The sequence below is a fragment of the Oratosquilla oratoria genome, chromosome 43 (genome assembly GCF_046742065.1).
Source record: "Oratosquilla oratoria isolate Oo_2021 chromosome 43, ASM4674206v1, whole genome shotgun sequence".
Taxonomy (NCBI): Eukaryota; Metazoa; Arthropoda; class Malacostraca; order Stomatopoda; family Squillidae; genus Oratosquilla; species Oratosquilla oratoria.
The window spans coordinates 34,196,557-34,222,155 of record NC_134819.1 but is presented as its reverse complement, the minus strand read 5'-3'; the positions used below and the strand labels follow the sequence as shown (position 1 = coordinate 34,222,155).

General features: G+C 39.9%; 1 protein-coding gene across 3 annotated transcripts in view; it reads right to left on the bottom strand.

Moving 5' to 3' along the window:
* Nucleotides 1-13,098: 13,098 nt before the first annotated feature.
* Nucleotides 13,099-25,599, bottom strand: part of LOC143021864 (NAD(P)H pyrophosphatase NUDT13, mitochondrial) — a 30,575-nt gene continuing 18,074 nt past the window's right edge. The window contains exons 1-6 of one of the 3 annotated variants that reach the window (XM_076179636.1): nt 23,063-23,443; nt 18,912-19,057; nt 18,520-18,714; nt 18,019-18,144; nt 15,016-15,188; nt 13,099-14,061 (exon numbers count right to left, since the gene is read on the bottom strand). In XM_076179636.1, the coding sequence (XP_076035751.1) occupies nt 13,969-14,061; nt 15,016-15,188; nt 18,019-18,144; nt 18,520-18,714; nt 18,912-19,057; nt 23,063-23,307 (978 nt within the window). In that variant the 5' untranslated portion in view covers nt 23,308-23,443 and the 3' untranslated portion in view covers nt 13,099-13,968. Of the gene's footprint in view, nt 14,062-15,015; nt 15,189-18,018; nt 18,145-18,519; nt 18,715-18,911; nt 19,058-23,062; nt 23,448-25,599 lie in introns of those variants that run through there. The other 2 variants (XM_076179637.1, XR_012966013.1) reach the window with 2 other exon arrangements.

Genomic DNA, 25,599 nt, shown 5'->3' with positions numbered 1-25,599 from the left:
AGGATGGTAGTGTGCCATGAAGGTGAAGAATTTATCATTTTCCTATTTGCAGATGTGGGTACGAACGCTGTTATTTGTGATTGTAAGATATGGCATTCGGGCAAAATACCCCCGGACGAAACACCAAACTGGTTAGATATATTATGGGTTGTTTTGGGTTGGGTTGTTTTGTCATTTATATATATATACATACATATATATATATATATATATATATATATATATATATATATATATATATATATTCATATATTTGCCTGGGATGTTTTGTCCGGTGGTGTTTTGTCCTACACTCGAAAAATACATTGACCTCACAGTGACCCTATCTGACCTGCCTTAACCCATTCCAAGTTAACGTTATTCCTAATCTTATCCCAAAAATGATGACATTTGTTATTTTATTTTGCTTTAGTTGTAAGTAATATTCATTAGCTTACAATCAGTTCTATTCAACGTAGTACATTTGGTTTTGTAATGAACATTTCCGTTGAAGAAATACGCAGAAAATGGTTGAGTGGACTCATTATCTGGTTGTTTTCCTGTAAATATTTTCCTGTGGTCTTTTCCTGTGATTACATGCTCTGGGCATTCCAAGATCTAATGCAGCGAGAACAATAACAAATAAAACAATAAACGTAATAAAACAGTAACAACAAAACAAGAGAAAAACAATGATAAACAAATGTCACAGGGAAATGGATGTACTGGCCAAATCAATCTTTCTCAAATTGAATCTGTTTTTATGTCGTCACATATAAATATGAATATGTAAAGTAACGACAAACAAAAGTGATGAGACAGTTACCGTGGGGACTGGACCCCCCCCCAAAAAAAAAAAAAAAAATCCCAGGTTGTTAACCTCCACCTGTACCGGATATAAACCCTACTCATTATCGGGGAGAGAGAGAGAGAGAGAGAGAGAGAGAGAGAGAGAGAGAGAGAGAGAGAGAGAGAGAGAGAGAGAGAGAGAGAGAGAGAGAGAGAGAGAGAGAGAGAGAGATAGAGATAGAGATAGAGATAGATAGATAGAGAGAGATAGAAGTAGAAAGAGAGGGAGAGAGAGAGAGAGAGAGAGAGAGAGAGAGAGAGAGAGAGAGAGAGAAAGAGAAACTACTGAAGAAAAAAACAGCACTTCGAGACAAAATTCCTTTATAGTGATAGTAAAGATAAAATACAAACAATAAGTAAAACAATTACAAAACAGATAAAGTATATTCAAAACTTTCAAGAGAGAAAGAGAGAGAGAGAGAGAGAGAGAGAGAGAGAGAGAGAGAGAGAGAGAGAGAGAGAGAGAGAGAGAGAGAGAGAGAGAGAGAGAGAGAGAGAGAGAGAGAGAGATAGAGCGAGAGAGAGAGAGAGAGAGAGAGAGAGAGAGAGAGAGAGAGAGAGAGAGAGAGAGAGAGAGAGAGATAGAGCGAGAGAGAGAGAGAGAGAGAGAGAGAGAGAGAGAGAGAGAGAGAGAGAGAGAGAGAGAGAGAGAGAGAGAGAGAGAGAGAGAGAGAGAGAGAGAGAGAGAGAGAGAGAGAGAGAGTGAGAGAGAGAGAGAGAGAGAGAGAGAGAGAGAGAGAGAGAGAGAGAGAGAGAGAGAGAGAGAGAGAGAGAGAGAGAGAGAGAGAGAGAGAGAGAGAGAGAGAGAGAGAGAGAGAGAGAGAGAGAGAAACTACTGGAGAAAAAAACAACAACAATACGAGACAAAATTCCTTTATAGTGATAGTAAAGATAAAATACAAACAATAAGTAAAAAGATTACAAAATAGATAAAGTATATTCAAAACTTTCAATAATTTTCTTACAGATCCAGTTTAATAGTCACTTGCTAAGGCTATACATACTCTCATATGGACTATAATAACATGTAAATTATGTAGTAAAAACAAAAACACCGATTCCTCTAATATAATAATGTGCATTGTATAAAAAAATTATTTCCCCTAAAAATAGTTACAACGCTTTCACATACATCCATTACTATGTACAAAGGCAGTGCAATTGAAATTGGAAATTACGCGACGGGACCCTACGAGTGTTACTCATTTCCTGTATAATGCGATTAGATAAATATGCGCACGCACGCGCGGGCACACACGTGTATGTGTAGGTGTGTATGTAGGTGTAGGTGTGTGTGTGTGTGTGTGTGTGTGTGTGTGTGTGTGTGTGTGTGTGTGTGTGTGTGTGTGTGTGTGTGTGTAGGTGTGTGTGTATTTACCTAGTTGTATTTTGCGGGAAGGGGAGCTACGCTCGTGGTGTCCCGCCTTTGTATCTCGCAGTGTCTAGTTTGCTTTTAAACTCATGAATGGTTTTTGCGCACACTATTTCATTGTCCAGTTTGTTCCAAGTGTCCACCACTCTATGTGGAAAACTGTTTTTCTTCAGATCTCTTCTGTAGCTATGTTTTTTTTTTATTTTCTTTCCATGTCCTCTTGTGCTTCTCTTGTCCCAGATTACCAAGTCCTCTCTATCAAGTATTTCTGTGCCTTTCATGATTCTGTAGATGGTCAGTAGGTCACCTCTCTCTCTTCTTTGCTCCAGAGTCGGTAACTCCAGTTTAGCCAATCTCTCCTCGTATGACAAGTTTGCAAGTGCAGGTGCCATTTTTGTTGCTGCTCTCTGGATTCTTTCTATTTTCTTTATATTCTTTTTGGTACTGGGTGACCACAATGTCGCCGCATATTCTAGTCTAGGCCTTATCAGTGTGACCAATATTCTTTTTAATAATTTCTTCGTCCAAATATGTAAATGCCACTTTTATTGATCTTAGCAAGTTGTAGGATTCTCCGACAATTTTGTTTATCTGTTTGTCATAGGACAAGTCGTTTGAGATAATTACACCCAATCTTTTTCGGATTCCTCCTTTACCTCCTTGGTTCCAATTTTGTATTGTCCTGTGTGTGTGTGTGTGTAGGTGTGTGTGTGCATGTGTGTGTATATGTGTGTGTGTGTGTGTGTGTATGTGTGTGTGTGTGTGTGTGTGTATGTGTGTGTGTGTGTGTGTAGGTCACGATATTACCCATAGATACCATATGTGAGCTCTCGTCCGGTAGAATAATAACTGTCGATCATGAGTCCAATACGTGATCCAAGATCCAAGACCGTGGTGAATCACCCCCCCACACACACACATATTGCAACCTCGATGTCGCAGTGGTAGCCTTCGCAGCCGCCACTATGGTGGTCCGAGTTCGAATCCCGCCCAAGGCTGAAATGTTTTCAGTATCGCTGCACTGCGAGTTGTTACTCCAACTTTCGTGGGCGGGGAGTTGGGCGTGTGTGTGCGTGTGAGGTCACAGCACTACCCATAGATCGGTCATACATGAGTTCTGAGCTCTTATCCGGGAGGGTAATAGCTGTCGATCACGAGTCCAGCACTTGGTCCAAGACCATGGTGAATCAGACGCACGCGCGAGCGCACACACACACACACACACACACACACACACACACACACACACACACACACACACACACACACACAATTACACACACACACACACACACACACACACACACACACACACACACACACACACACACACACACACACACACACACACACACACACACACACACACACACGCACACACACACACACGAACATTGCTCCTTTCCTGTATACACACCTGGGTAAATACACACATTTCAATCAGGTGAATGAACGTGAGATAGCTGCACCTGTTGTGGGCCCCACGGTCAAGCCCGGTGGTCGATAAGTGACCTCGTTACAGAAATAGGATCAGGTCGAGGTCAGGTGACCTAGTCCCATAGACATTAATTTCATTTATTCATTTATCTATTTATCTATTTATCAATTTATTTATTCATTTATTCATTTATGCGGAGGTCGGGGGACAATCCATACATGAAATCAGGAGGGGTCCAAGTGATGTCACAGTGACGTATCAGATGAGTTTTGCTCCGGCTAAGCGCCAGGGGGCATCGACAGGAATTTTTGTAGGAGGGGGAGGCAAAATTATAAATATTATATACATGTTGTTCACGGGTGTAGGACAGTTGCTCACTGGATAGTTGCTCACCGGATAGTTGCTCACCGGACAATCGCTCACCGGAGAAGTGACAAATAGGACACTTGCTCACCAAAGATTTTTTTTTACTTTTCTTGAACTTGATAACAAACAATATACAGTATTTTTTTAGTTTTATTTAGGTTTATTACAGCAATAATACACAAACAATATCCATAGACGGACTGATGCTTAGCCGAAAGATGAACATACACGCATGAAACAGCACTGGATCCCAGTGGTGCACGGATAACATACACCTGGCGGTAAATATATATTGATGGGAGAAATTTGTATTGAATTTTATAATTATTAAAAATTAAAATATGAAAGTTTGGATATTGTTTGTGTATTATTGCTGTAATAAACCTAAATATAACTAAAAAATCCTGTATATTGTTTGTTATCAAGTTCAAGAAAAGTAAAAAAAATCTTTGGTGAGCAAGTGTCCTATTTGTCACTTCTCCGGTGAGCGATTGTCCGGTGAGCAATTATCCGGTGAGCAATTATCCAGTGAGCAACTGTCCGTACCCGGTTGTTCACAGTATAGGGTTACAGGGGCGTTCGTAGGAAATTTCGTAGGGTGGACAAGAATTTTTGTAGGGGGGCCAAAACTAAAGATATTACATATATATGATTAATAGTATAGGGTTATATCAAGATATACACTTCAAATTGGCCGCATAGGCATATATATTTACCTTATTTACAAGGGTAACATTTTGACTTTCATCAGTCATACGCTGATATACTATAACTTAAAAGACAATGAAATAATACGTGACGACTGGCAAAGTTGAAAATACAGCCTGGATTTATGGGAAGGGGGGAGGACAACTGCCCCCTTGCCCCCCCCCCCCCTCCGGACGCTAAGGTCAAACTATTTTACTCAAGTAAGGGGCAAGTTCCAGCCTGGAAGGGGCAGTGGCGTAGCTAAGGGGGGGCGGTAGGGGCGGTCCGCCCCGGGCGGCACTTTTTGAGGGGCGGCATTTTTGGTCCTTGTATGATTGATGTAAAATTACGTTAATCAGTCTCTCATAGATGTCAGTTTTTTCTACGTTATTAAGCATAATAAAGCGTGACAGTTTGCGAGCGTGTTAACATCGATCCGATTGAACGGGTATGCATGGGTGAAAATGTGCATTTGTAATATTGAATTATTTAATTCCTTGTGAGAAGAGGCGGCAAACATGAGGTCAGCCCCGGGCGGCAAAAGCACTAGCTACGCCATTGGGAAGGGATCTCGATTGTTCGAGAAGTTCTTCAGGGTTGAGGTCGCTTCCCCAGATGCGTAGAATCACGTCTTTAGCCAGAATAAAACCAGTAAAAGTCTGTCACTGTGTTGAAAGGGTTGAAGCTTCATTACCACCATCTGGGAAAAAACCTGGCTGAGAGGATATACAGGGTTAGATATGCCAGCGGGGAAAAAACGGAACCAGTACTTCTAAGCCTGGTTCTCCCCAGGCAATCTCTGCCCAGATTGCAACAGACTATTCAAGGCGTGGATTGAAGTTATCAGCATCTTCGTACACACATCCCTTAGTGTTGAGTAATATATATAAATATCATTGCATTTTTACCGCAGGTAGAGGTCGTCTTCGCCTGTGAAGGACAAACTACAACCAACAACAACAATAACTACATTAGCAGCGCCTTCTCCTTGGGATTCTGCCACTTTCCGGTTTTTACATCCGCATCCAATTCGGGAACTCGACCTGCACTAGATCGATGTGACCGTAACCTTCTTCAACCTTGGGTCCTATCTTCAGCTGAATAAAAACGCCTGTCTGAGAAAACCCATTGAGCAGTCTACCGTACATTTGGCTCCATTTTAAGGACTTTAACGAAAAAAAAAAAAAAACGGCGATAGAATTGTATTTCTTTTTAATTTATTTCAACACTCTCAGTACAGTGTTCTACTGTTCATAAAGAAATATAAACCAGGAAGTTCCAATATTGGGCAAGATAACGCCTATCCTAAGTGTATCACATTATTAATATGTGCATCTAGTATTTGTGTTTTCCTAGATTTTGGAACGTTTCGTTGCGACTATTGGGGACTTTCTAATTTTAGCCGAAGCCCAAACTGAATTGAAGTACAGTTTCAAATTCTCTCTTACTTGAAATGCTGAGGTAGTAAATCTAGAAGCCTTTCGAGTGAGAAAAAAGTTCAAACTGTACTTCAGTTCAGGAACAGCAAAATTGTTTTTCCTCTGTGCTGCGTTGCCTGTGTCGCCTGCGTCTCACTTTGAGCTTAGGCTTTGAAATTCCCAATAGAGAAAATTATCGGGATCTGATTCTCCCTTCCATCCTCATAACCATTCTCCGTGACTGTCTACAGGTATTCAGGTGAAGATACTTCTAACATGCGGATCTCTATGCCATCCTCCACTCTGTAAACATTTTATTATTGTTATTAGCATTTTATTTCTTTTTAATGTACAGTTGGATACATTTCTAAGCACTACGATGTCCGACGTCTTCTTCACGTCGATAATTTACGATTCTCGTATGTTCACGAGGTTGTAGAGGACTTCATGTCGTAGACAAGCTTAGGCACCTTAACTTACACTCACTGGAAATATGAAGAGTGCGAGGTGATCTAATAGAGGTATTCAAATCGGTCAAGGGCTTTAACAAGGGTAATGCAGGCAAGGTCATCATAATCAGACAGCAGGGCAGGACTCGTAGTAATGGATTTAAATGAGATAAATTTAAGTGTAAGAAGGAAACAAGCAAGAATTGGTTAACCAACGGAGTGGTTAACGAATGGAATAGACTTCGTAACTATGTAGTGAGTGCTGAAACAACTGGTTGTTTTAAGAAAAGGTTAGATAATTTTATGAATAGGGATGACAGGTGGTACGGGGCATTGGAGTGCTTAGTGTAGGCCCTATGGTCTCTTGCAGTCTCCTCCATTCTTATCTACGACTGCGAGTTAATGCGTCTTCCGCAGCAACAACTGTAGTACTTAGAAGTGGAATCGGATTGAAACCTCATGTCCGACTCTGAAGTGTAACATGTTATTATTCATGAAATCTAAAAAGAATGTATTTCCGACGAAATGTGTTGGGAGATCTTGGGGTTTATCTCTCTCTTCGTCCCACTTTACACCACCTGCATCCGTATCCTGTGTGGGATGTACGCGTCTGTTTCGTTTTTTTTCGAGATTTGTTGACAACTCGATTTTCCTTTTTTTTTTTTTTTTTTTAGGAGGCACTACTTCTACAGCGTCGTTTTATTTATTTATTTATTGCCTTTTCTTCTATTTCTACTATAAAATCTTGTATGGTCATGTATTGAACTCATTATTATACACAGCATGAATAATATAAAGTACAAATTTATTGATAAAGTCATTTTGGGTCCAAGGACGTCTAGTTGCATGCGCTGGTGCTGCAAGATGGATAACAAAAGCTACCCATTTTCGAAACTCCTCAACCCCTCAGTTGCAGACCGAGGTGCAGACACCCTGCCTCCACTCTGGGCCCAAGATTAATCGACTTCATTATTATTTCCTACACTTTTTCGTACATAGAGGGCTGCTAAAGAGAGGTAGCTCATCTTCGTTTAACACAGGGGTTCCCTAACTTTTCAGCTCATCGACCCCCTGGTAAAGTTTAAGATTTTCTATAGACCCCCAAACTATTAATTCACGAATTATGTCAGTTTATTATTATTATTGTTGTTGTTATTGTTATTAATGCTAGTAATATTCTTATTATTATAGTTGTTATTGTCATTATACTTATTATTAACATTTGTTATTATTATTACTATTATTATTATAATTTTTATTATTATTATAATTTTAGTTATCAATAGTGTTATTATCATTATTTTGATCCGTTATAAAAGGGCTAAATGGCAACATTCATCAAGGCGACGGCGTTCCAATAATTATACAGACATTTTCACATATACATAAGCATAAGTTTTAAAATGAATATTTATAATTTACCAATAGCTTTAAGAGTTATACTATATATTCTTTATTATAATACTATAAGTAATAATTATTCAAGCCAATAATATTACACAAGCTCGTCATTTTGATGTTCATTCACGATGTGGTTGTGTGTGATTCTCCCTACTTACACAGAATGGGGAGGATTTTCGACTCAGAGTGAACTGACATGGTTTTTCTTTGATTTTAGATATAAGTTGGTTGATTATTCTCACTCTTTCAGTACGGGAAGAGAACAGGATTATTTCATGCTAACCATCTAATTTTAAAGACTGCCTTTCGACCCCATAGTAATTTACTGACCCCTTTCGACCCTGTAGCAACTACTGGCCCCCTTTCAACCCCTGGGGGTCGATATAAGAACATAAGAAATAAAGGAGACTGCAAAAGACCATAAGGCCTACACTAGGCAGCTCCGTATCCATCACCACCTGTCGTCCCCATCCATAAAGTTGTCTAATCGTTTTTTAAAACAACTGATAGTTTCAGCGCTTACTAAGTTTATTCCATTCATCGACCACCCTATTCTTAAATCTAAAATTTGTCCAGTTTATAACCATTACTGCGAGTCCTGCCCTGTTGTTTTATTATGATGACCTTGTTTGCATCACCCTTGTTATAGCCTTTGATCCACTTGAACACTTCTATTAGATCACCCCGCACTCTGCGTCTTTCCAGAGAGTGTAAGTTTAGGTGCCTAAGCCTCTCTTCGTAAGGCAAATTTTCGAGTCCTTGTATCATTTTGGTCATTCTTCTCTGTACTGATTCTAGTGAATTTATGTCCATTCTGTAGGACGGAGACCAAAACTGTACCGCATAGTCAAGGATGGGTCTAACTATCGCTAGATAGAGTTTAATAATTACCTCTGCACTTCTATTCGTTACCGTCCTAGCAATGAAGCCTAATGCTCTGTTTGCTTTATTTCTGGCGCTAATGCACTGCTTCCTGGTTTTAAGGTCCGGACTCACCAGAACTCCCAAGTCCCTCTCGCACTCAGATTTTTCTAAAAACGTGTCATCTAAGTTGTATCTATTTTCGGGGTTGTGTAGCCCTACGTTTAACACGCTACACTTAGAGATATTGAAGTTCATTTGCCATTTCACCGACCATGTTAACAGAATCTGGGCGTCTTCTCCTGACCTAATTAGGCGTCCTATTTTAGTGTCGTCCGCAAACTTACTAACATCACTATTTAACCCATCGTCTAAGTCGTTTATATACATAATGAACAATAAGGGACCCAAAACCGAGCCCTGGGGGACCCCGCTAGTAACATTGCCCCACCTAGATTTTATTCCATTTATGGTGACCCGCTGTTTTCTGTTACTAATCCAAGCTCTAATCCATTCTAACACTTTTCCTCCTATGCCATGGGCTTTGATTTTATTTAGTAGTCTCTGGTGTGGCACTTTGTCGAACGCTTTGCTAAAGTCAAGGTAAATAACATAGTAATTTTCATTGTTGTCTGACGCCTTATATACCTTAGTGTAAAAGGATAGAAGATTAGTCACGCATGACTTACCTTTGGAGAAACCATGCTGTGAATCACGAATTAAATTATGCCCTTCAATGTGTTCTCCGAGTCTATTTACTATTATTGATTCAAGCATTTTTCCTATAACCGATGTCAAACTGATTGGCCTGTAGTTGCATATGGTCGATCTATCTCCCTTCTTAAAAACAGGAACAACGTTTGCCTGCCTCCAAGCAGTTGGAACAGAACCAGTGTCTACCGATTTATTGAATATTTCAGTTAACTGGTCGCAGATTTCAAATTTACACTCTTTAAGCATTCTTGGAAAAATTTCGTCCGGACCCGGAGATTTTGTAGCTTTAAGTCTGTCAATCTGCTTGATAACTTCTTCTTTACTAATGCTGATATTAGTTAGGCTATTTTCTTCATCCCCTCTGAAAATCGGATCGCAGTCAGGTACTTTATCTAACCTCTCATTAGTAAACACCGATAGAAAATAGTTGTTAAACTCCTCACTCATTTTTTCTTCCGATTCTATCATGACATTTTCATCGTTTTTAATTGGTCCTATTCTTTCTTTATTTTTTGTTCTATAGAGGTGAAAGAAACCCTTTGGGTTGGATTTTGCTTGACTGGCAACCTTGATTTCATAATTACGTTTCGCTGAACGTGTATTCCTTTTAACCAGCTTTGCCATTTCGTTATATCTTGATCTAAGGTGTGATTCCCCGTTTTTCATTTTTACGTAAAGTCCTCTTTTAATTCCGATCTCATGTTTCAATCTGTCCGTCATCCATTTGGGAGTATTACTATTTTTCCGTATTGACTTTAGGGGGATAAATGTGTTTTGTGCATTAATAATTAGATCTGCCAGATTGCTATACATCTCATCCAAAGTACTGACCTGATTTTTGGGCCGTCGCCCCGAATCGACCTGACCCAAGGCACGCGCATCACTCTCTTTGACCCAGACCTGACCTAAGGTATGCGTATTTCTCTCCTTGACCCAGACCTGACCCAAGGTACGCGTATCCTCCTTGACCCACTTCTGACTATCAGCAATCTACTGACCCCCTTTCGACCTATTGGCTATTTGTCGACCCCTGGGGGTCGATATCGACCACTTTGGGAACCCCTGGTTTAATACGTTCAGTCAGTGACCAAGAAACTATCCCAGATCAAAGGATTACAAAGGAGGAGCATGCCGACAGGAGACCTTTTGGTCCATAACTAGGTCAGACGCAAAATAATAATAATAATAATAATAATTAAATAAATAAATAAAAATTATAGTATCATGAATAATAAATAGAATAAATAAATATGTAAAGTTAAATAATAAATAGAATAAATAAATATGTAAAGTTAAATAATAAATAAACAGGGAAATAGTAAATAATAATAGACAGACAAATAATGATAAATGATAATTGAATAATAATAAACAGACAAATAATAACAAACAAATAAATAGATAATATAAAACAAATGGCAAATTTTCTCTCCAGGGAGAGCTGTGATTCACCATGGACTTGCATCACGTGTTGGACTCGTGATCGACAGCTGTTACCCTTCCGGATGAGAGCTCAGATATGACCGATCTGTGGATATTGCTGTGACCTTACATGCACACACACCCACACCTAAACCTAACTCACTGCCCACGACTTGAAGTAACGTCTCGCAGCGCAGCGATACTGAAATTATTTCACCCCTGGGAGGGATTCGAACTAGGACCGCTGGAGTAGCATTTGCAAACGCTACCACTGGGCTGTCAAGCCTGTAGGAAGGCCCAAGTGCTGTTGTCAGTCACTGTGGTACTACAGCTTCTCCACTTCGTTAAACTTGAGGCAATCTATCTATATACCATTATACCAGGGGTTTCTTCCCCCTTATATAGGAGGTAGCCATTCAAGGCATACACCCACTCCTACTCATTTCACTCATGTCCACCATCCTTGTTTCCCTCTCATCTTAGCTCCTCATGGATGAAAGGTCATCCCTGTCTCCTGCCCACTGCCTGGGTCAGAAAATGCAGCAATACACACTACATCCACAGCAGGGCTGCTTCACTTATATGCCCACCTTCTCTTCTTGTCCCCTCTTGTGGGAAATAGAGATGGGATAGAAATCCCCTTGAACTGCATCAAAATATCATCCATACACAGCCATTCTCCACTCGCCCCTATCACTACCTTGCTCAAAACCCCTTTCACCTCATCCATCCATTTCATCCTCAGTCGTCCCCTCAAGTTCACTCCATTCACCTCTGCTTTCCACACCTCATTTGCTAATCTTTTTTCATTCTTTCCCTATGCCCAAACCATCCCAATATGCTTTCATCAGCCCATCTCCTTTTCCATCCCTGCTCTCATCCTAATTTCTTTATCCAACCTTGTAACCCCTATCATACTCGCACACCTTTAGATTTCTCATTTCTGCCTCTCTTCAATTTCAAGTCTCTGTCCCATATAGTGTCGTAGGCACAATCACCCCCTTTGCTTCCATTTCCAGATGCCTATTTCTCACGACACTTTTCAGTCCCTCCCAAAAACATTTACTTGTTTCTCTCAATCTACAGTTTACCTTCACCACCACCACTCCTTTCTTGCCACATGCCACCCAAATACTTAAAACTATCCACTTCCTCCAGCCTCTCCTTTAAGACCCACTTCCAACTTCCTGCTTTCTCTTTGTGCATCTCATCACCTCACTTTTACCTTAACTTTTTCCTATAGTATACCTTCCCAAACTCAATCACTAACTGCCTTAATTCCTCCTCTGACCCTGTCACAAGCACAGTGTCATCTGCAAACAACAACTGGCTCACTTCCCACTTCTCCCCATTATCTCAAACCATCTTCAATCCCCTGCCCATCACCCTCGCATTTATCTCCTATACCACCCCATCCATGTACACATTGAACAACCATAGCAACATGACCCAGCACCGACATGGCTGCACCTTTACCTCAAATCACTCGCACTCTATTCTTTACAACCTCCCATACTTCTCAGGTTCTTCGGGTATTCCTTCATTTAAATTGTTTACTCTTAGCACCTCTCTAACTTTCACCTTTTTCCACCTATCCTTCACTCTCAGTTTCTCTTCTAAAAAATTATCTAACATTCCCCCACTCTCTCCTCTAAGAACATGGACATTCAGAACTCTTCCTATCCTTCCTTTGAAACTTGAGGCAAGTTATTATTACAATAAACTCCGATTCATCCACATGTGGGCAGGAAACAGGGATGACCCTTCATCCATGAGGAGCTAAAATGAGAGGGAAACATGGGTGGTGAACAAGAGTGAAATGGATGGGAGTGGGTGCATATCCTGACTGGCTTGCTCCCCTATATGGGGTAAGAGGACCTTGGTATATAGATAGATGGATAACGTTTGATTAAATTTTTGCTTGTTTATTAGGGCATTATTTTTTTCTCAGTACTTTTGGTGGTGGTTGGGGGGGTTGCTAATGATTTCTTTTTCGGAGATGAGGGGTCTCCCTGCCATGTCTATGAGCCATATGCAAGATGTGGGACATGTCTAGTTGAGTCTGGTCTCCCCTATTTAAAGAAAAATTAATGTATTTTCTAAAATTTTCATATAGGTAAGTATGAATAAAATATCTCTTGTGTAAATATTTATTGAAACCAAATCCCACTGATACCTATTATCAAGTCATGTATAAAAAAGTAAATTTTGGTTACATGCATTTCTCCAATTCCCTTGTAATATCGGAAAATTATAGTTTCCAATGGAAACCATAGTCTATTACATATCTTTCATCATAAAACAACTTTTATAAATCTAACATTTTTACAAAGTCCTCTGTAAGGGGCATCGTTGTAGCCTTTTGATGGGAGGAGTTTGTGACGTTAAACCAAATCCAACATTTTTCAGAAATACCTATAATAACACAATTTAAACTTTCACATATAGAAAGGGGGATTTCATTTCCCCGATTTCTAAGACTTTCACAATTCTATGGAAATGAAAAATTCTCTAAATGGTAGCCTTATACAACTTCCATTTTGAGAAGCCCCAGATGGCTTAGTGATATTGCACTCACTTCACGTATTGATTGATCTAAGTTCAAATCCTGGGGAGAGGCACCACAATGTTTGTGCCTTGTCAGAATCACTTGATGCCTTGTTTAGGCAATACATAAACAAACAATGCCCAATACATGCACATTCTCCCTTTACATTAAAGCTTTCTGTGTATTTACCCAGATATGCAGCAAGTCCAACACCTTCTTACTACATGCACATTTAAACCCTTATACTAAAATTTTGTGCATAATTCACCATCATCCCTGAGATCTTCCCGGACATTCACAACTCAAGTGGGGGCTGTCCATTGCACAGTACAACAGGTTACAATAAACTAACTCCCATTTTGAAGAAAGACTCTGCAAATACAGAGGTTGTAGATCCTTGAACATACCTCTTTATCAGCCTCAAATTTAATAAAGGCCACGAAAAATAAATGAGCACAACATATTTATATCAGGAAGGGTATGATGGCTTGTCGCTTCAGAGGATAATCCTTAAAAGTTTCTTTGTACCACTGGTGATTCAGTATAGCTATATTTACCTGTATAAAATATAAAAACAATAGATTAGTACATCCTAAAATCCATTCACATAGAGCATAAAATATTTACTTAAAGTATTGAAATTACATTTTGTTTGCAAACTATCTATTTTTAGTTGTTTGAATTACTTTTAATGCCATAGTAAATAAACTTTCAGAGGTAATCAAACTATTCAACTATTTTTTAGTGATGACTGAACTATTTTCAGCTATAGTTAGTTTTCAGAGACTAGTGAATCATGACTTTATTTATCATTTTGGTGAGTTAAAAAAAAAAAAAAAAAAAATACTGTAATCGAGTCATTTGCAGCCTTGGGATGGTCACTGATTGAGTGGCTGAGTGTGTCACTACTTGGGGCAGATGTCAAAAGAGGAGGCAGATCAAGTGTGCTTCAGCAAGTAATTTCATGGTAATGGCATATTACATTCTAGTCTGCTTCAACTCCTCTATAAGTAGGCATCACTATAACTTTGGAGTCTCCATTTCTGGAACATTTATTAACCCATTCAACTCCGATGACAAGATGTCTTGTCATTTGGTCAAATAAAACAAAAAATCATAAAACACCAAAATGTTTGATCAAACACCAGAAAAATATGACGTCAGTCCTCGCTTCGCTGCGAGCGAAGCGAGGACTGACGTCTTATTTTTCTGGTGTTTGATCAAACATTTTGGTGTTTTATGATTTTTTGTTTTATTTGACCAAATGACAAGACATCTTGTCATCGGAGTTGAATGGGTTAAGTTAAAAACCAATGGCCAGATCACCATCTCTCGAGGTACTGGGCTTGTTGCATAGACTAAGGGCCAGCGTGCAGGCCTGCACCCCATGTAACGGAAAGAAAAAGTGGAAGCTATGTTTCTGGGAGCTGGGTTTCTCCACCTGCTTCCAGGTGCCCCTTCCCTACATGTTCCCACACACAAGTGTTTATTTTGTGTACTAAAAGACTTACCTGGTTTACAACAACCCATGCAGTGACTACCATCCAGCCTGTGTGTCCAGAAAGGATGAATAGAAGGCTGACATACACAAAAATTTCTGCCAACATGTGGGGACAGGACACCCATTCAAAGCCCCCTCCGACTGGCATGCTATAGATGGACTTTTTTGTGCCATCCTCTGTTCCTGAATAATAAAATCAATAAGTAAGTCAAACCCATTATTAATTATTAAATGTAGTAAAAAAAAAAAAAAAAAAAAAAGTGGCACTACCAGTAAGTGAGGAGATAGGAAAGCATGTGGTGGAGTGCAAATTTCTTCAAGGTTAATGTGAATGAAGGTGAAACTGGGAGGGGAGATGTGGGTCTTTGTAAATGCATATGGGCCTGGTAGTGAGAAGAGTGGAGAAGAAAAGGAGACTTTAGATTTAAAGAGTACTTAGAGAGTTTTGGGAGGAATGTCAATGTAATGGTGTTGGGTGATCTTAATGCTAGAGTAGGGGATAAACCAATAGGTGTAGTGGTTGGAAAGTTTGGGGTGTCAGGTAAAATTTATAGTGGGGAGTTGACTGTGGAGATGTGTTTAGAGAGTTGATGATAGTTAGCACAGTGTTTAAGAAAAAAAGTCAATCATCAATACACATGGGAGAGGGTGGTGGATGGAAGGGTGATTGATAAGGCATTAATGGACTATGTAGTGGTATCCAAAAGAAGTGAAGGAAAAGTTTCATGTCCATATTCTTAGGGAGGAGAGTGGGGGAATATCAGATAATTTTTTAGTGAAAGGTAAGTTGAGACTGGAGGACAGGTGGAGAAAAAGGAAAAGGCTGGAAGGTAGATAGATGCTTAAACATTTTGAATGGGAAGGAAAAGGAGGAAGACTATCTGAGAGAAATGTGGGATGTAGTGAAGGATAGAGTAGAAGTAGGAGTGGAAGAGGAATGAGGGTGTTTCAAGGAGGGAGTGACAAATTGTGCAAAGATGGTATATGGAACAAAGAGGTTGGGAGGGAATAGAAAGGGTAGTGAGTGGTAGGATGATGAAGTGAAGAAGTGAGCATTCAGGGATTGGTTGCAAAGTAGGACAAGAGAGGTACAAAGAAAAACAAAGTTAAACAAAATATGAGATAAAGGAGGCAAAAAGGAGAGCAGATGTAAAATGGGGGAGTATGACAGAAAATTTTGAAAGTAATAAAAAATATTTTGAAAGAAGTTACCCCTGGGGTTCCACCCAGCCATGCCCAAAGGCTTATGTTAAAATACTTATACTATAGTGAGGCTGTTTAATGTGTGTCTAAGGCAGGGTAGAGTAGACGACTGCCTGTATAGTTCCACTTTACAAATGAAAAGGGGATAATTGTGACTAGTAGTTTTAGAGGGATCATTTTGTTGAGAGTAGTTGGGAAGGCTTATGGGAGGGTTTCAATTGAGAGGATTAGGAAAGGAACAGAGGGAGTAATTGGTGAGGAGCATAGTGGGATTTGGAAAGGTAGGGGTTGTGTGGATCAGATGTTTTGCTCCAGCAGATACATGAGAAAGCTTTAGCAAAAGGTAAGGCTGTTTTGTGGGCTTTTATGGATTTGGAAAAGGCTTAGGACAGGGTAAACAGAGAGGCATTGTGTACTGCAGATATATGGGATTGGAGGAAAGCTGTTAAGGGCAGTCAGTTTTTACGAGAGTAATAGAGCCTGTGTTAGAATTGGGAATGGAGAGAGCGAGTGGTTTGAGGTAAAGATGGGGCTGCATCAGGGATGTGTCATGTCACTATGGCTGTTCCATGTGTACATGGGAGGGGTGGTGCAGGAGGTAAATGTGAGAGTAATGGGCAGGGGGGTAGAGATTGTTAAAGAAAGTGGAGAAAAGTGGGAGGTGAGGCAGCTGTTGTTTACTCATGACAGTGCACTTGTGCTAGTGTCAGAGGGTAAATTGGTGATGGAGTTTGTCAAGGTATGCGATAGGAGAAAGTTGAAGGTAAATGTGGGTAATCATTATGTTCATGTGAGAGTGAAATGGGTGTGAGTGGGTACTTGCCTTTTGATTTGGCTACCTCCCTTCTAAAGGGGAAAAAGCCCTTGGTATATAGATAGAAATGTGGGTAAAAGGTGCTGAGATGTAAAAGGGGAGAGGATGGCAAAGAGTTGGAAGTAAGTCTCGCAGGAAAGAGGCTGAAAGAAGTGGACATTTTTAGGTATTTGTGGTCACATGTGTCAGGAAAGGGAGGAGTGGAGATGGAGATGAATTGGAGGTTGAGAGAAGCAAGTAAATGCCTTGGGGGATTAAAAAGTGTCATAAGAATTAGGCATTTGGGAATAGATGCAAAGAGGAAATTATATGGAGGGGTGACTGTGCCAAGAACACTATGGGTTGGAGATTTAGAATTTAAGAGAGGCGGAGAGGAGAAGTATATATCTGAGATGAAATGTCTGAGAATTATGGTTGGGGTTGCAAGGATGGATAGAGTGTGAGACGAGGTGGGGAGGAGGGTGGGAAAGGAGATGGCAGATAGGCGTGATGAGAGGACTGGGATGGCTTGGACACATGGAAAGATTAAGTGAAGAAAGATTAGTAAAAGAGGTGCGGAAAGGAGAGGTGGGTGGAATAAAGTTAGGGAATGACTGAGGATGAGATGGATGGATGGGGTGAAAGGGGCTTTGAGCAAAGGAGGAATGGCTGTTGAGCACGGAAGAGATGGGGCAGGGATGGGGGGGGGGAGAAGAGAGTGGTTGTGTGTGAATGATATTTTGATGCAGCCTGAAGGGATTTCTCCTTGTCTTCTCTATTTTCCATATGAGGGGACAGAGAGGAGGGGAGGCACCACTGATTAAATGAAGCAGTCTTGGTGTGGATGTACTGTGTCATACTGCATTGCTTCTGCCCCAGGGTAGTGGGTGGGAGACAAGGATGATCCTTCATCCCTGGCTACTTCCCTTATAAGGGGTAAAAAGCCCTTGATATATAGATAAATTAAATTGTATACATCATCTAATTTTCTTTCATCTGAATGACAACATTTCCTACCTGGGCACACTTTGCGAAGACTTGCAAGCCGCCTCAGACTATCATGTTGAAAAATGATGGCTGCAATGAAGATTACAATTCCAATCCAAATATTTGTGCTTAGTGGAGTAAATGATGGCAATTGGTCTGTAAGGATTAGAACACATAGTAATTATGATTAGTACAGATTATAGTTTTTTTTTCCCCAAAATTCATAAAAAAAAATAAAAATAAAAAAAAATGAGTCAATTACACAAGTGAAATGAGTAAAATTCTAAGCACAAGATATTTCAGTTCAGAATTACTAGGATTTATCCAGTCGGTACAAAATATCTTGAGAACCATGACCGGTAAGCTATGTGAAGCACCAGGCAATAGCAAAAGCTAAGCTTATGGTTATGTAGAAATGATTAGTTATCATTTGTTTTCAACCAGAACTTGGAAATGTAATTGCACTGTAAAGTTTGACAATTTCACAAATATAAAGCCTATATGATGCTTATGAGCCCTCACTAGCCTTACCTGTGTTGTTCAAGCTTGGATCTGCACTTAACAATGTGACAAGAACTCCTATGTAATGAACATATCCAACAATATACAAGACTGCATTCATCGTTGCTGAGCTTGATTTGCTTACAAACAGGTTTTCATATAATCTTCTATACATATGTAGAGTAAAAAGAATGTTGGCTACAACTATACTGGTAGCATCTACTGCTGGAAGAAAAGAATATAACATAATCTAGTTATGTATCAGAAAGCCCTTAATGCATACTGTATGTGCATGAGTTATCAATTAGGCACATGGACATATAAAAAATATTTATACAAAAATTCAATCTCCAATGTGTATGTATTCAAATTTTATTTTATTAATCATTATTTTTGTTACTGGAAAAAAGTTCATAACGAACCTGAAACCCGTTTAGGGGTGGTCAAATAGTCCAAACATGTGCTGATCCAATGTGTACCTGGTTTCCCTTGACTAAGTCTTTGCCACAAAAGAACATTAAGCACAGTTATAAGACAGCTTCCAAATATGTAAAAATGCACAAACCATCTGAAATTGGAGGGAGAGAAAAAAATATATATATATAAAAAATAAATAAATAAATAAAATAAATAAATGAATAAAAACTCACCATGGGCATACAGTGAAATAAGAATGGGGGGAGACTATAAGAGACCATAGGGCCTACATTAGCCAGTTCTGTGTCCATTACCATCTACCATTCCTTTCCATAAAGTTATCTAATAATCTCTTAAAACAATCCATTGCTTCAGTACTCATTATATAGTTACTAAGTCTATTCCATTTGTTATCCACTCGGTTGGTAAACCAGTTCTTGCCTATTTCCTTCTTGTCCATCACCACAGGAGTATAGAAAATAGTGGTGTCCCAGGAGTGGTATATATATGCATATACCAAAGACCTCTTCTTTATATGGGGATGGCAAAGTCAAAGGACACACTGCATATACATTAAAACCCATTCAGTGCCTCTCGCATCTCAGCACTTCATATATAGTAAACCCTTGATATAATGGATCTCGATATACCGGACATCGGATATGACGGACAAAAATCTGACTGGACAAACCCTTGCTATAAAGGATGAAAATCCGTTATAGTGAGGAATCCTCAGTTATAACAGATCTTCGGATATAATGACAGATCCCTGTTCCCATATTGTCTGTTATATCAAGGGTTTACTGTACCTATTGAATGTGAGGTTATCCCTGTAACCCACTACACTGCTTGGGTCAAAGGCAATGCAGTGAGGTACAGTATTTCCACAACAGAGCCTGACAGCTAGAGTAGGTGTTACCCCCACCATTTCATCTTAAGGTGACCCGCCCTCCTTATCAGTTCATAATAATTCATGTATCCTTTCAGTCATTCATACCATACATGCATACATATATCAAATGCTTTTTCCCCCTTACAATGAAGGTAGCCATAGTCAACTTGGCATAAATCCACTCCCACATACTCCACTCCCATTCACCCCTCCCTCCCTCTTTTCTTGGCTCCTCCTGGATGATGGGTCATCCATTGCATATTACCCACTGTCCTGGGCCAGAAGCAATGCAACAAGACAGCATATCCACAGCAAGGCCACTTCATTTAATCAATGACTCCCCTCTCTGTCCCCTCATGAAGAAAAAGAGAAGACATGGAGAAATCCCTTTGTGCTGTGTCAAAATATCATTCACACATAGTCCCTCACCACCACTCCACATCCCCCACCCACTCCCTTCCATGCATCACAGCATCATCTATACACAACCAACCTCCACTCACCTCTATCTTCTCCTTTCCTTCCTCAACAGACATTCCACTCTTTCCCAATGCCCCTTTCACCCCCATCCATCCATCTAATCCTTGGTTGCCCCCTCATGTTCACTCCTTCCACCTCTGCCTTGCACACCTCTTTTACTAATCTTATTTCACTCATTCTTTCCATGTGTCAAAACCATCTCAATACTCTTTCATCAACCCTATCTCCCTACTCCTTTTTCACCCCTGCTCTCCTCCTCACCTCCTCATTTCTCATTCTATCCAACCTAGTAACCCCTACCCTGCTTCTCAGGCATTTCATCTCAAACACATTTAATTTTTCCTTTCTTATGTTCCATGTTTCTGCCCCATACAGTGCTGTCGGCACAATCGCCCCTTCATACAATCTCCTCTTAGCATCCATTCCCAAATGTCTATTTCTTATTACACTTTTTAATCCTTCAAGGCATTTTCTTGCTTTTCTCAATCTACATTCTACCTCCACCTCCACTCCTCCCTTTCTCGCCACATTTGCCCCCAAGTATCTAAAGCTATCCATTTCCTCCAGTTCCTCTCCCTCAATACTCACTTCCAATTCGTTGCCATCCTCTTCCCTTGTATATCTCATCACCTTACTTTTACCCACATTTATCTTCAACTTCCTTCTTTCACACACCCTTCCAAACTCCGTCACCAACTTCCCCAATCCTTCCTCTGATCCTGCTATAAGAGCAGTGTCGTCAGTAAATAACAACTGGCCCACCTCCCACCTCTCTCCGATCTCCCTAGCCCACCACCCTTGCACTCACATCTCATACCACAACATCCATGTATAAATTTTATAATCTTTTATAATCTTGCATAGTCTTTTAATGTGTGTGGATGTGGTACACATGAGAGTAAAAGGAAAGAGATAGGTAGTATGTTTGTGAGAAGATGGATGTGTTGGCATTGAGCGAAACTATGTTGAAAGAAAGGGGCGAAATTGAATTTGGGAGTGTAGCTGGGTGTCAGGAGTGAGAAGATGAGGGAGAGGAGTGGCTATACTAGTAAATGAAGAGATAGGTAAACATGTGGTGGAGTGAAAAAAGATTTCTTCAAGGTTAATGTGAATAAAGGTGAAACTGGGAAGGGAGCTGTGGGTCTTTGTAAGTGCATATGGGCCTGGTAGTGAGAAGAGTGTAGAAGAAAAGGAGGCTTTTTAGATATATTTAAACAAGTGCATAGAGGGTTTAAGGAGAAATGTCAATGTAGTGGTATTGGGAGATCTCAATGCTAGGGTAGGAGATGAACCAATAGAAGGAGAGGTTGGAAAGAGTGTAGTGCCAGGAAAAAATTGTAGCAGAGAGATGATGGTGATGTGTCTAGAGCATAGATGATAGTAATACAGAGTTTAGGAAGAAAGTCAAGCATAAGTACATATGGAAGAGGGTGGTGGATGAAAGGGTGCTTTTTTTATGTTATCCTTGGCATTTGTAATTGTTATTTTGAATTATGTGTTCTTTTCCTTATCTGTACTTCATGTATATTGATTCAATGCCAAATAAAGTACTACTACTACTTAATGGACTATAATGTGGTAACCAGAGGTGTAGGAAGAGGTTTGGATGTGCATGTTCTTGGGGGAGACAGTGGGGGACTATTAAATAATTTTTTGGTGGAAGGTAAGTTGAGAGTGGAGTATAGATAGAGAAAGAGGAGAGGGACAGAAGGTAAGGTGCTTAAAATAAACGGCATGAATGAGAAGGAAGGGGAGGAGTACAAGAAGCTGAGAGAGGAGTGGGAGGGAGTGAAGGATGGAGTAGAACTAGGAGTGGGGAAGTCGCAAAGTATGCATAAATGGTGTGTGAAATAAGGATGACAGGAGGAGATAGAAGGGTGGGTAGTGAGTGGTGGGATGAGGGAAAGAAGTTTGTGGAAGAGAAGAAACGAGCATTCACAGATTGGTTGCAAAATAGGACAAGAGAGTCATGAGAGGTAAAAGAAAAGTAAAGCATAAGATACAGGAGGCAAAAAGGAGAGATGTGAAGTGGGGTAACAGTAGGACAAAAATTTTTGAAAGTAACAAAAAGATGTTTTGGAAGGGAATTAAAAGAGGATGGGGAGGAGAATCGGGTGTAGGGGAAAAAGTGAAGGGTGCGGATGGAGAGATGATGATGGAGGAGATGGTAGTAGGAGGGTGGGTGGAGTATCTTAGGGAGTTACTGAATGTGAAGGAGGATAGGGAGGGAAAGGTGGTTACAGTGGGAGGCACTAAGAAAATGACAGTGATGAATGTATAGTCAAATTCAAAATGTGGCTTAGTATTACTCTTAGTACATAATGTATACTCTAGCACTGGCAAATTATCTAAATTTCAGCCTGTGGTGAAAAAATCAGTGTATGTACTTTTAAGTCCAATTGGGCACAAGATAAATCCCAGGAATTAAAAAGTAATCAAATTATAATATGGCATTGTCCCATAACTACTAAGTACTCCTATACTGAAACCCAGGAGTAATGCAATGATCTTGTTTATCTTTTATTCATTATATATATTTTGACTGTCTAAATACTTGGTTCTTGAGTTTATTAACAGCCCTTTCTGTTGAGTGACAAATATGATCATTTTGTTCTGGCTAATACCTTATCTAATTAATTTGAAGGAGAATGAAAAATTCTTAAACTCCTTCACCCCTGTGACACCAATTAGTTTGGATAAATTTGAGCAATCTGATTCAGTTGAGGGCAATACTGAGCCCACTATTAATGGGATTGCAAAAACAAATCAATTACTTTAACTTACTTCTTTGGAACCTCCAGTATGGTCATGTACCATACCTTGTTATACCTCTCCCCCATCTTGCCATAATGGACTAACTGGAGAAACCATTTTGGGGCTATGCTCTGGAGAACATTGACTACTGTTCCCCCAGCAAGTACTGAGATCATGAAGATAACAAACACGGTCACAATCCAATTCACTTCCAGGATCACTTCATTTAAAGAATCCATGTTGAAAATATTTAGCCAAGTTGAACGTTCTTCCATTATTTCTCACTTATTTGTTTCAATGTGAATGCCTACTTCGTACAGTTCCTTCTTCACAATAAACTCTGGGAGTTTTGCTTTTATTTTTGGTTTGCAGGTATATGACAATCTAGATAATTGCTTAGTTTATGTTACTTTATCTGGAAAAAAGGAAAAGATTGCATTAGTTCAATATCAGCAGGATATATATAGATAATTCTGTTACATGCTTACAAGTTGAGGTTGATCAATGACTGGTCTTTCAATGATGATCTTTATTGATTATTGTGACACATGCACCCTAACCATAATGAGTGGACAAATAGTAGACTGAATGAAGAAAGTGGGAAGGAACTAACAAGGAAAGGGTGGAAGCAAGATAAAAGAGACAGAAAGATGGTGGGAATTAAGTTGTATTTAATTGGTGATAACTACTGCTTCTACAATTTAAGACAGTATTGTCCTGAAGAGATGGGGGTCATAGAGGTGGTAAGGGAGAAATGTAAAGAATATGCCAGAAAGAAGGGACAGTGCGAGTGATCAGTATTTTTCTTCGTGTGGATAGAGAAGCAGAGGCTGAGATACACAAATGTGAGAGAGAGAGATAGAGAGGCAGGTGGGGGGCAGTGTGGTCATTATGAATGATTAATACACACATCATGCTATGTCTTGTGACACTGGCTCTGACCCAGGGCAGTGGACAAGGTGCAGAGATGACCCATCATCCAGGAGGTGCTAAGATAAGAGGGAGGGTGGAGGGGAGTGGAGTGTATTTAGGGATGGAATGGGTGGGAAAGGTTTTATGCCTTTTTCTTTTTCGCTACCTCCCTTGTAATGCACCATCATGAGTTTAGAATTCTTTAGTTGAAATCTTATAGTTACAAATATTCTCAGTACATTATTATTTTTTTCCTTATAATGTTCAAGGTAATAGAAGGAATACCATTCCTCATAATGTTCTACCATTGGAGTGCTAGCAATACAGGTAAATGAGGCTTATGAATTACAATTATAAGGGGAAGTAGATTACAGATCAGGTTACAGTTATATGGGAAGCAGAAAATATAGGAAGAGGTAGTTCGTTACACATTGTCTTGTACATGAGCCCACTTGAGGTTACAAGCACACACTATTGTATAACAGTCTAAAGAGTGCTTGATTGTCTCTGTTGCCAGATGTATAGCATCCAATATGCATCCTACACCTCCCTTCCCCCTTCAAGCTAACTTGTTCAGCTTTTTGCCAGTCTTGGCTGTGAGGTGGCTGGAACAGCGAGGATTTGGTGCTTGGGGCTCATCTACAACAGATGCAGGGTCATGTATGGTAAACACTGGCAGTTGTAAGTGCTGTCAGTTATGCCATAGGAGACAGACATTCAGCAGGTGAATGTGGTGACACCATGACCTGTCATGCTCTATTTAATCAAGTTAAAAAAAATTACAAATAAAAAAGCCACCAGTGTCAGTTGAGCAATATGTAGAACTGATGGTAAATTAATGAGCTTTGTTTAAAAATTGTAAAACAGAATAAAAACATTAGATCTCTGTATAGTTGGACAACACCAACCTGGAAGGATTAAGGTAAATCAGCTGAGGTCACTGTGATCATAGGTTGTCTAATCTGGTATAACTATTTTGAACAGGTGTTTGGTGTGGTCATATTGAAATGACCTGTCTACATATAGTATACAATCTTATTCCTCTCTATAGTATGCTAGTATTCCTGAAGACAGTGTGAATAGTGGAAATCTAGGAGCTCAAAAATGCATGGTTAAAAAATCTGCTAAAATGAGCTCATGTATACCAAAAAATGTCAGTCGCAAAATGTGATTTTTCATGTATATGTAATGCCATCATATATAGTGTTGTAAATATATGTACACATCATGTATTGCCAGTCAATAACTTGTTTAAAAGAGGGGAATGTCTGTTGAGGAAGGACGGGAGAGGACAGAAGACGGGTGAATGGAGAATGGTTGTATATGGATGATGTTGTGATGCATGAGGTGGAATGGGGGGGTGAGGTAGTATGTGTGAGCAAAATTTGACGCAGCCCGAAGGGATTTCTCCCCGTCTTCTCCTTTTATGCAATGGGGGGATGGAGAGGGGGGGTCGCTGATTTAATGAAGCGGCCTTGCTGTGGATGTGCTGTGTCTTGCGACACTGCTTCTGACCCAGGGCAGTGGACAAGGTGCAGGGATGACCCGTCATCCAGGTGCTAAGATAAGAGGGAGGGTGGAGGGGTGTGGAGTGTATTCAGGGATGGAATGGGTGGGAATGATTTTATGCCTTTTCCTTTTTGATTGATTTGATT